Genomic DNA, 12,823 nt, shown 5'->3' with positions numbered 1-12,823 from the left:
GCCAACCTGAACCCAGACAGAGGCTGAGAAAGGTTAACTCTTGACATGACCAGACAGGGAAAACAGGACTCAAAACACAGTCTGGATCATGACAGTAGTGCTATTAACCTGCAGATTAAGCCTGGGGACATGACAAGTTCCCTTTAAGCTGATCTTACCAATTTATTCACCTGTTGCTCCAGCGCTGATTCTCCCGCTTCCTGTTGGTCTTCAGCTTATCTGTAAGAAGCAGTGGCCCAATGTGCACTCTATGTGACAGAAGTTTCCAATTATTGTCCTCAGCAATATACTACCCAAGACTGCTGAGGCCAGTGATTGTCTGCAGGAGTAATGTGGAATATATGGAACATAATCATTGCAGCCTAGTAAACAGAAGACTGACAGAAGGGCCAGAGATTTGGCGCTGGATCGACAAACACTTTATATAAACAGATCTCTAGGCTTTTTTTGTGAACACAGAGGTGGACATATCATTGATGCAATGTGTGCAGCTGCACAGGGGCCCGAGAGGTTAGGGGGGCCACTTTCACCTTTAAATCAGCAAGCAGGTCTTGTCACAGACACAAAGAGGGTCCCATATAATGTTTTTACACAAATGCAATTTGTTGTCTGTGTCTGCCACTGCCCTATGTCTATGGCTAAGCTTTTAGCTATGACTCCATTTATCCAGATTCAGTAAAAAGTGGCTGCTGCATTCCCTGCCTCTGCTTTTATATGGGCTATAGTGTCCCTCCTGATTGCCTGTGTTATACCTAGTGCTGTGCTATGTGGAAGGCATTAGTGGAGAGTCTGCCCTGCTGCAACTGTGGTTATGTGAGCCCTCTCTTCTGCAGGCGTGGACATGTCATTTGTGCAACCTGTGCAGCCACATAGGGGCCCAAGAAGTAAGGGGCCACTACTAACTCCAAAGCAGGTGGAATTGTGCATTATGAGGACTGCAAAGGGCCTATATACTGTTCTTGCACAGAGGCCTCTTTTGTCTGTGTCCGCCAGCGATCTTCTGCATTGTCTTAAATAGCGGCGACCATTTTTGGCAAGTTGTTTCGAATTCGCCAGGATCAAATATTCGCTCATCTTTAATATAAACCTTAGGTTGATTTTCAAAGAACACTTTATCATGCGATACCCAATATTGGTTTTTTTTGTTTTCCAAGTGGCTACCCAGGAGGGCTTTGCTTTGAGACTGATGTGACAACCTAAGCCTACACAAGTCCCGAAATGGAAAGATGTTTAATGAGGATTATATTCTTATGATTAGGAGGTTTTAATGTCCTAAGCTGCCCCAGGAAATATTCCAGTTATTTCGGGTATTAATTAGCTTTATAAGAAGATTTCGGCAGAACGCGCTGTGTCAGATTACAGAATCCAGAACGAACCTCTCTCTGCTCCATTATGAAATGCTTCTTACTGTTATCAAATTAGCACAATATGTTGCGTGCTGTCACGGTATAAAACACCTGCTTCTTACATTGTTCCTAGATTTTTCTCGGGAAGAGAATGAATTAGCAGAGCTAAGAATATCATGCACGGCTAATAATCCAAGGGTATCATCACTGAATAAAGCTGGAATTCAGACTCTCTTTCTCATTACTGATCTTAGGAAAGTGGAATTGAATAATTGTCTTTTTTTTTCAGTGTCACGGGATTACCGCCATAGAGAGGAGCCAGAAGACCGCAGCTGTTGCTAGGTTTTGAGTGATAATTCCCTTTCTTCTCCTACTTTGGTTTTACCCCATCCTCTACTCCTCGATGTTTACCTCTGTTGTTTATGTGTGAATATTTGTATGACTGGTACTTTCTTTTATCCCTGTTCATATTACCTTGTTAGTCCAGTTGGAGTATTACAGTACACTACTACTCCCCTCTTCCCTGGGTGGGGGAAGGGTACAAACTGAGGGCGGATTCAGGAGCTAAGGCAAGGTACCTGGCCCCGGCATCTTTACCATCAGAAGTAATCCAGGGAACAGGGTGAGGTTCCCTAGCGTTAGGGACAGGCAAAGAGCCCCTTGTCTTGGGACCCCCACCAGTCGTGGTATCCAGTTTCTTGAATTTCACAGATATTACTAGAATCAACCTATGGATAGGAGATAACTTACTGATCACAGGGCGCCGGCTGCTGTAAACCTAAACATGAGTATCCTTGTGCAGGCGAAAAATTGACGCTGCTGCCGGAACACTCTTTGCAGGGGAGAAGAGGACTTGGTTGTTCGAAATAAGTGATTTTTTTTTTTGTGCTGGATAGCATGAAAGTGAAATTATTACTTTTGGAGGAGGCATCTTTTTTTTGCATCAATAAAAAGGGAGCATTATTATTAGCTTGGGGCACAATGCTTGCACTGGTAACCCATGCTATGCCACTGCCATTGGAAGTCCAACCACTCAGCCCCTTCTTGAACGGAGCAGAGGTGCACATGCTCAATTTTTTTTTCTCGATGTTTTGGCTGCCATTGGTGTGGATGTACTCCAATGGGCTGTAAAAGAAGTTGAAGGAGTAGTCTAAAGTTTGAAAGTTATTCCCTATCCATGGAATAAGGAATAATTTCTCGATCGCTAGGGATCCAACGATCCCAAGAACAACCCCATGTGAATGGGGTGGAGGTTGGTTGATCATGCGCACTGCCGCTCCATTTATTTTCAGGAGAGTTCTTAAAGGGAACCTGTCACCCCCCCCCCAGGCATTTTTAACTAAAAGAGCCACCTTGTGCAGTACTAATGCTGCATTCTGTCAAGGTGGCTCTTTTAGTTCGGCTCCCTGCAAACGCTGAAATAATCGCTTTTATAATGTGCCCCTCATACCTGAATTTGTCAGGGGGGCATGTCTTTTCCCCCATGACACAAACGCCTCCAGGCGCCACCTCCATTTCCTTCCTGAACGTCCCCGGCGCTTGCGCGGCGGCAGCGCAAACTGCATGCCCGAAAAAAAACCTTACAGCGCAGGCGTCGGGGACGTTCAGGAAGGAAATGGAGGCGGCGCCGAGCGCACGTAGGCCTTGAGTGATGGCTGGGAGGTGCTTGTGTCAGGGGGGAAAAGACATGCCCCCGGACAGACTACAGGTATGAGGGGCACATTATCAAAGCGATTATTTCAGCGTTTGCAGGGAGCCGAACTAAAAGAGCCACCTTGACAGAATGCAGCATTAGTGCTGCACAAGGTGGCTCTTTTAGTTAAAAACGCCTGGGGGGGGTGACAGGTTCCCTTTAAGACTATCCGAGCGCAGGACTTGACTATCTCCGGTGATCCTATTAAAAATGAATGGAGCGGTAATGCGCAGGATCCAGCACCAATCAAACAGGCCCATTTTCTCGGGATCAGTGGGGGTCCCATGGAAAGGATTTGAGAATACCTCTTTAAGTAGAAGTAATCACCAACATTGAGGAATTTTATATACAGTATATACACAGGGTGGACCAAAAGTAGGGGGACAGAAAATTATCACATTTATTTTGATTTATATATAAAATTATATTTACTAACACAAGCATAACATTGACAATAAAATTTTATTCTGAACAATGATACAAAAGCCCTTAAATTTTTATCAACGCAGGTGCTCAAACGGTTTTCCATCACAATTTGCACAGCTTTGAAGTCTGCCTCTTATGCTTCGACAAACATTTTTGCTAAAGTCTCTTTGGGTATTAATTTATTGAAATGCATCTCTTATGTAATATTTCAAATCACTGACACTTTTTGGTTTTCGACTATAAACTTTGTCCTTGAGTACTCCCCAAAGAAAAAATCAATTAGGGTCAAGTCTGATGAACGTGCCGGCCAATCAAGTGGGCCTCTTCGGCCAATCCATTTACCCTATTACACATACTGTCCACCTACTTTTGGACCACCCTGTGTGTTTGTGTGTGTGTGTGTGTGTATATATATATATATATATATATATATATATATATATATATATATATATATATATATAAAAATTTGAATTGGTATGAAAATTGCTCAGACTTTGCCTTTTTCTAGGTTCTGAAAATAGCCATATGTGAAGAAGCCTGGATCAGGGGAGTCACTACATCAGCAGAAAATCCTCTGAAAATGAATACTGGTATTAAAACATAGTTTATTTTTGAGCTTTTGAACTTTTCTATTAATATGTCGTATTTTTGGAGCAGAATCTAGTATGCACCCGAAATTAGACAACAGGAAATCAAAAAGAAACAATTTTTTTCGATTTAACTAAACATTACCAATGGTCTAAGGAAGTTGAGGGGTTAATTTCTAAGGTACTAGTTCCTCATTTTTTGGTGTTTTGGGGTACAGGGAGTTAAGTAGGGATTCATGCCGTATCTATAGTCTAGAGATTATATTGAGGAGGTTAAAGGGGTAACCCACTTTGTATATTAAAAGAAGGGATAAGGGGGATGAAACCTACTGAAATTTGGGGAATTTATCATTGCTCTACACCAGTTTTCTGGAGCAGAAAATGCCACAAATTATAAAGGTATGGCAAATTTATGCCCTAACTAAGAATGTTCCCCATTCTGCCAATCGGAGGCGTGTCCCAGTGGTTGGACCCCGACCGATCAACAAGTTATCACCTATCCTTTGGATCATTCACACGTCTGATTTTTTTCCACTGATCGAGTGGTGTTCGGCAAATATCAGAGACATGTCAGATTTTGATCTGAGTGTTGAATCAAACTCCGGCAATTGATGTCAAGGAATCCATAAAAAAAATGGGACTCCACTCGGATGACATCCAAATGTGGTCAGATTTTCACGGACTGTCAGAATGGAGATGGTTGACAAATGTTTGTTTATTTTTAATTCTTCACGTATGAGAAAATCAGATAACACTTATATCACACTCCGATCAGAATAATTGGTCTGATTTTCTCATACGTGAAAAAAATCGGACCGTGAATGAGGCATTTGACACACAGAGTTTTAGCAAGTTTTATTTACTTGCTTAAAAGTGTGTTTTAGTATGAAAAATCTAGTAACTTGCTTTCAGATAGAGTGCTATTGTTCTACCTGTTGCTAAAAAAATATGTTTCTAAACATCCAACTTCTCAACCTCCTCTTGCTTTGCAATGCAAATAAAATCTTCTTTAAACTAATTTGCATTCACTGAAAACTTGTTTGAACCATGGAGCAGACCTAGAAAAATATTTTTCTGCCTCTTTGGGAAAAGGGTAAAATGATCAAACTAAATGCTCTTTTCAAGAGGGATTTCTAGTGAATGAGACTCCTGAAATCTCATGCTGCTTATTTTTTCCTTGCGGATTTGAACTATCGGAGCATTTTGTCAAATTTGCAGTGTTTCAATTCTGTCAGCGTTTTGCAGCATTTTTTCTCCCATTGAAATGAATACAAAAAAAGCATCAAAACTGCATAAAAGCGAACATTTTATGCAGCGTTTTTCTGACAACACTATAGCTTTTACTGCAGAAAAATCTGCTTCAAATACCCAATGTGTGCGCATACTCTGACTTGTCAACCACTCTTTTGGTGCAGTTAGTTCCTCTTTAGCAGCATTCTGCCAGCACTAAAGGTGCTGGTCTTCCATTCCATTGATTCTCAGCATACATTGTGACTGTTTTTGTCCTATGGCTTACCTATCCAGAGCTTAAAGCGAACCTGTCACTCGATTCATGCTGCCCAAATGACAGAGTCATGCATGAATCAGAGCCCAATTGTACTCAAATATCGTTTAGGCCAGTCCTCCCCTCCTGATGGTAGAAGATGGTGCCTCATTTTTGAGATCCTAGATATGGGACACGCATTTACTAGACGTTTATGATATATCCTGTGGATATGCAAAAAATGCTAGAAATGGGAATGCCCCTTAAAGGGGTTTTCTGGTTTGGGAAAACCTCTGTCTCCGACACTGCTCCCCATGTCTGTTATTGTCTGCAGCGCTGAAGTCCCTTCGGTAGAGAAACAGCCAATCAGAGAGCTCAGAAGTTAATGACATGAGCTGCTGAGCTCTCTGATTGGCTGCAGCACTGTCAACGTGATGTCAGTGCTGCAGTCAGCAGTGCAGACTTAATGCTGGACCCGGGGAGGGTGACTAGAACTTTTTTTTTTTTACTGCAGCCAGAAGAACGGTGTTTTTTTTAAACCGGAATTCATTATAACATGTAGAATACTGCGGGAGGTGCAGAAGTTGTGGTCCTAAGTCCTGGAACCTACAAGAGCCCAATAGATTCCTCCTTTAAGCCTCAGAAATCCCAAACACTCTTACGCCTTCACTGTGTAGCCATTAAGAAAATTGATAGTTTAGAAGAAAGCACTTGTGTTTCTTTGCAATATGCTCCTTACAAAGGTTCTGTAACGTCACCGTGTTATCACCGTCTTAGATTGTCGTACGCCGTGAATATGGGTTTATGTGGCCTAATAAGGAAGCAATGTTTTGGTAATAATATGTTAAACATTACATTGTGCGGAATGTTGGTAAAGAACAGGGTGCGAGTTGAATAGATCTCCATGGAAACATTGCAGGATTTTAACAAAAAAGACTTCTATTATTGGAATACTTAGCAAACACATTTAATTAATCTGTGAAGTCAGCCAGCGCACGTGCAGCCCGGACCTGGTGGGAAATTTTAACTCTTCATTTTACTTTAACACCAAGGTCTGAGGGGTAACGTTTCTCCTTGTGGAGAGTGACATTCGGGCTCTGGCATGCCAAGGTAAGGAGGCTTATTCGCCATGCAATGCTCTTCTGTGAAATTGAATATGCAAATTGCCTTTTCATAGAGGAAGAGGGCTTGAACTCTACAGTGCCACTTACTAAAGTTTCCCAGAGGAGTAAATAAGCCTCCTTACCTTGGCATGGCAGAGGCGGTATATCACTCTCTACACGGAGAAACGTTACCCCTTAGACCATGGTCCAGAGCCTCTCACCTAGCCAAATCACTTCTCATGCTCCGCACTGATGAGGGGCACCCTCCCGAAACACCGTGTCTGCAAATTGAGAATCTGGTTTGGCTTTCATCCTAAGTCATATTGCAAGGCTCGTTAAAGGGTTGACTATGACTTGTAGGATCGCTACTTCCAACAAGTGGCGCTATAAAGTTCAATTCCTCGTTCTTTCTGAAGAGGCAATTTACACTTTAAAACTAAAAAACTCAAACTGCAGCTGTTTTCAATTTCTGTTTTACATACAAGGCAACATTACCATGGATGGTGACGAGCCCTAAGAAGCACCTTCTGAAAATGAACAATCAAATCTGAAAGCACTTTTGCAAAATAAAATAAAAAAAATATATAACAAATCTTGCAATTTTCAAACTATCTACTAAGGTGTATACTACACTCTCACTTCCTGTTCTGTACAGAACACTTTTCAGCAGTCACATTACCAGCACAGACAGTATTACAGATAACGCAGGATGAATCTTTCACAAAAGTTGATCATAAAATTTACATATTTACAGTACCTTGCGAAAGTATTCGGCCCCCTTGAACTTTTCAACCTTTTCCCATATATTATGCTTCAAACATAAAGATACCAAATGTAAATTTTTGGTGAAGAATCCACAACAAGTGGAACACAATTGTGAAGTTGAACGAAATTTATTGGTTATTTTAAATTTTTGTGGAAAATAAAAAACTGAAAAGTGGGGCGTGTAATATTATTCGGCCCCTTTACTTTCAGTGCAGCAAATTCACTGCAGAAGTTCATTGTGGATCTCTGAATGATCCAATGTTGTCCTAAATGCCTAATGATGATAAATATAATCCACCTGTGTGTAATCAAGTCTCCGTATAAATGCACCTGCTCTGTGAGCATCATGAAGACCAAGGAACACAACAGGCAGGTCCGCGATACTGTTGTGGAGAAGTTTAAAGCCGGATTGGATACAAAATTATTTCCAAAACTTTAAACATCCCAAGGAGCACTGTGCAAGCGATCATATTGAAATGGAAGGAATATCATGCCACTGCAAATCTACCACGACCCGGCCGTCCCATCTAAAGTTGCATCTCAAACAAGGAGAAGACTGATCAGAGATGCAGCCAAGAGGCCATGATCACTCTGGATGAACTGCAGAGATCTACAGCTGAGGTGGGACAGTCTGTCCATAGGACAACAATCAGTCATACACTGCACAAATCTGGCCTTTATGGAAGAGTGGCAAGAAGAAGGCCATTTCTCAAAGATATCCATAAAAAGTGTCATTTAAAGTTTGCAACAAGCCACCTGGGAGACACACCAAACATGTGGAAGAAGGTGCTCTGGTCAGATGAAACCAAAATCGAACTTTTTTGCCAACAATGCCAAAAAATATGTTTGGCGTAAAGGCAACACAGCTCATCACACTGAACACACCATCCCCACTGTCAAACATGGTGGTGGCAGCATCATGGTTTGGGCCTGCTTTTCTTCAGCAGGGACAGGGAAGATGGTTAAAATTGATGGGAAGATGGATGGAGCCAAATACAGGACTATTCTTGAAGAAAAACTGTTGGAGTCTGCAAAAGACCTAAGACTGAGATGGAGATTTGTCTTCCAACAAGACAATGATAAACATAAAGCAAAATCTACAATGGAATGTTCACAAATAAACGTATCCAGGTGTTAGAATGGCCAAGTCACAGTCCAGACCTCAATCCAATCGAGAATCTGTGGAAAGAGCTGAAAACTGCTGTTCACAAACGATCTCCATCAAACCTCACTGAGCTCGAGCTGTTTGCCAAGGAAGAATGGGCAAGAATTTCAGTCTCTCGATGTACAAAACTGATAGAGACATACCCCAAGCGACTGGCAGCTGTAATCGCAGCAAAAGGTGGCGCAACAAAGTATTAAGTTAAAGGGGACAAATAATATTGCACGTCCCACTTTTCAGTTTTTGAATTTCTACAAAAATGTAAAATAACCAATAAATTTCAATCAACTTCACAACTGTGTTCCACTTGTTGTTGAGTCTTCACCAAAAATTTACATTTGGTATCTTTATGTTTGAAGCATGATATGTGGGAAAAGGTTGAAAAGTTCCAGGGGGCCGAGTACTTTCGCAAGGTACTGTATATAAATATGTATATATACATATATATATACAAAAAATGTCCATAAGAAATAATGAGGGCACTCACCGCCTGCGATAGAAAATGGTTCCTTTATTGAAGATAAAACATCCAGATAACGGTCATGGCCGGGGGAGAGGCAACTCGTGCGAGCAGGTTTTGTCCACCCCTGCTCGCACGAGTTGCCTCTCCCCCGGCCATGACCGTTATCTGGATGTTTTATCTTCAATAAAGGAACCATTTTCTATCGCAGGCGGTGAGTGCCCTCATTATTTCTTATGGACATTTTTTGTATTTAAAAGACTGTTTTTCTGGAAGGAGCACCCCGCAGTTACATGGTGTTTTGCAGCACAGAAGCCATCGTTGTTCCCGCAGTGGTTAAATGTGCGATGTTGACCCGACTGGGGTAGTGCCGCTATTTTGCAGCTTTTTGGACTTTAGTTGATATACATATATATATACACACTCACTGGCCACTTTATTAGGTACACCTGTCCAACTTCTTGTTAACACTTAATTTCTAATCAGCCAATCACATGGCGGCAACTCAGTGCATTTAGGCATGTAGACATGGTCAAGACAATCTCCTGCAGTTCAAACCGAGCATCAGTATGGGGAAGAAAGGTGATTTGAGTGCCTTTGAACGTGGCATGGTTGTTGGTGCCAGAAGGGCTGGTCTGAGTATTTCAGAAACTGCTGATCTACTGGGATTTTCACGCACAACCATCTCTAGGGTTTACAGAGAATGGTCCGAAAAAGAAAAAAAATCCAGTGAGCGGCAGTTCTGTGGGCGGAAATGCCTTGTTGATGCCAGAGGTCAGAGGAGAATGGGCAGACTGGTTCGAGCTGATAGAAAGGCAACAGTGACTCAAATCGCCACCCGTTACAACCAAGGTAGGCCTAAGAGCATCTCTGAACGCACAGTGCGTCGAACTTTGAGGCAGATGGGCTACAGCAGCAGAAGACCACACCGGGTACCACTCCTTTCAGCTAAGAACAGGAAACTGAGGCTACAATTTGTACAAGCTCATCGAAATTGGACAGTAGAAGATTGGAAAAACGTTGCTTGGTCTGATGAGTCTCGATTTCTGCTGCGACATTCGGATGGTAGGGTCAGAATCTGGCGTAAACAACATGAAAGCATGGATCCATCCTGCCTTGTATGGAGCATCTTTGGGATGTGCAGCCGACAAATCTGCGGCAACTGTGTGATGCCATCATGTCAATATGGACCAAAATCTCTGAGGAATGCTTCCAGCACCTTGTTGAATCTATGCCACGAAGAATTTAGGCAGTTCTGAAGGCAAAAGGGGGTCCAACCCGTTACTAGCATGGTGTACCTAATAAAGTGGCCGGTGAGTGTGTATATATATATATATATATATATATATATATATATATATATTAGTAGCATAGCTGGGTAGGACAGGGTTAAATCCCAGCTCTGCGGGGTCTTGATTAGATGCACCTGCAGGGTTTCTCTAAGCAGCAGGAAGTAGATTCATGTGTGGCAGTCTCCCGAGGGAGTGTCCTGGATGTTGAGCAGAGTCTGAATGGTGTGATTGAAGAGTCAGTCAGTCTGCTGGATGTAGCAGAGGCAAATGTGTTAACTGGGGAATGGACAGACTGTGGACACCAGACTGGATGTGTCTTGGAGCTGAAGATAGAACAGAATCCCTCTCTGAGAGGAGTCTGCAGAAAACCACAAGTATCGCTGGTTGCTATGGACAATAGGTGTTTGGTGTGACCGATCTGGGGCTAGCTCAGCCATGTACGAGTACCCAGGGTCTGTTCTGTTTAACTAGCACCTGGATAAGGCTGAGATTTATGTTTATGAGCTTGTTTTGGTGCTGTGCAGCCTGTGGAAAGCAATAAAAACTGCATGTGTTTGGACTAAAACTGTATTGTCTGTGTGAACACTACCTAAGGCCTAATGCACATCTGAGATCATGAATGCCTACTATATATATGATATATATACTGTAGTGCAGAGGGGTTGGTTCAGTGTGATAGACAGTGACCATAGAAAAAGTTCACAGCAAACGTAGGTTTAATGTCCAAAAACTCACAGACAAAAGAAACTGTATCCTCCGGATCGCAGCCGGGAAACAGAACAGTCTATAAATGCGTCCGGTTGCCAAGGGCGACCGCACCACCGTATTACGCTGCGGGGTGCAGGAGTTTGCTCCAATGGGCTCTGTGTTCCCTCGCCCAGACAGAGCTGTCTGCTCTACACAATACACTTGTAAGATCCGGCCTGGAGGAAACGGACCGGCCCCACTACCTTCTTGCAGTCTGTTTCAAAAACAAAAACCCATACCGGGTTTTCCTGAACAATTCCTTGGCCCAATAACTTGACCAGGTTCAACGTACTTTTATTCTGCCTTGTGACTCACAGGCATCCTGCTGTGACCACATGGCACTCCAGCGGATCTAATACGCTTCTGATCACATCCTGGGGGACACATAGCGACCCTTGCAAATAACACCAGTCGCTGCCTTACAACATACTCATATTTTTATATAAAAAATAAAAGAAAACATCAGCATTTATAAAAAAATATACATTTAACATAACCTAATTTAAAGAATAGGTAATTTTATGATGACCTATTCCCTTTAAATCAGCTTTTTTAATCTACCTCTGAGGTATGCGTGAAGGAGAAGGGGGCTGGCTTAGCTACCGTACTAGCCAGGCCAGTCAGCCAGCCTCTTTGCCAACAGTTCCGATTCTGCCAGGGTTGTCCAGTATACAGACAGCAAAGGTGTAAGGGCATTGCGGAACAATACTGAAAAGTGCCATTTTTCAGTGGTCCCGGGTCTTTGGGGCATCCTTAGGCTATGTGGTGCACAGGACTTAAATATCTTAAATCTTACAAATGTTGGTAAAACATGTTGGATTTCAACGTGCCCAGTCATTTTGTTCTTAAGGGAAGGTATAGATTACGGTATTATTGGCCCCGGTGTGATCCAACAGAACATGGGATAGAATTCGGACCAATGTTATTCTATGACGTCGAGCAAATGTCCAATTTCTGCCTCGGACCGAGGCAAAGACCTTTGTTCATAAACTGCATTTTGTGATTACTCGTGTTATATTTGTGTAATATTTACACTAGTTTGGTGATCAGAAACATTTAATGTGACAAACATGCAAAAACATAGGAAATCAGGACATTTTGACACCACTGTATTAGGCATTATTTCGTGCTTACCTGCTAGTGCTTTAATTCTGGATCGTTCAAACAGACGTGCCGAGCTATTTTCATTGTCCCAGTCATCGTCGTTGGCCAGGTCCCATCTGTTATTAATATCATTATATTGCTGTTGAATTTCCAAGCTGTCGTAATCCGTTGGTGAAAGTGGGCTACTCATGACTGCGGCGGCGGTGATATCAAAGGAAACTTCAAAATGAATGACTGTCACTCAAAACTGGTCCATTAGCCTAGGGGGAAAAAATAACAAAACTTGGTAAACGTGGACTTCTGTTTAATCTCAAGAACTCTTCTTGCAAACTTCCATATACACTACCAGGATGTATTTTCCTTCTTCGAGGTTGTGGGTATGTTTAGAGCAGCGGGGAACAAACTTATTAATGTCTATATAAATTGTATATTAATTTATAAATGTAAATATAAATCTATATAAATTCTATATTAATGTTAAAAAAAAATTACAATGTCAAAAATTACAAAAAGATAAAACGTACACATAAGGCAAAAACAGTACAAAAATAAATGGGTTAAATACAGAAACGTCTTATGTTGGAGGCGTACGTCACCAAACTTTAGAGAGTTATGCAATGCATGTTGTATCTCCTGGCTCTGACCATGAGTT

At 42.0% G+C, this 12,823-nt stretch overlaps 1 protein-coding gene across 1 annotated transcript in view; it reads right to left on the bottom strand.

Moving 5' to 3' along the window:
* Positions 1 to 12,823, bottom strand: part of SPTBN2 (spectrin beta, non-erythrocytic 2) — a 183,006-nt gene that overhangs the window by 116,134 nt on the left and 54,049 nt on the right. The window contains exon 2 of the mRNA XM_077287515.1: positions 12,202 to 12,431. Coding sequence (XP_077143630.1) covers positions 12,202 to 12,361 — 160 coding nt within the window. The 5' untranslated portion in view covers positions 12,362 to 12,431. The remainder of the gene's footprint in view (positions 1 to 12,201; positions 12,432 to 12,823) is intronic.

This window comes from Ranitomeya variabilis, chromosome 2, assembly GCF_051348905.1.
Source record: "Ranitomeya variabilis isolate aRanVar5 chromosome 2, aRanVar5.hap1, whole genome shotgun sequence".
Classification (NCBI taxonomy): domain Eukaryota; kingdom Metazoa; phylum Chordata; class Amphibia; order Anura; family Dendrobatidae; genus Ranitomeya; species Ranitomeya variabilis.
This window is presented reverse-complemented; position numbering and strand designations above follow the sequence as displayed.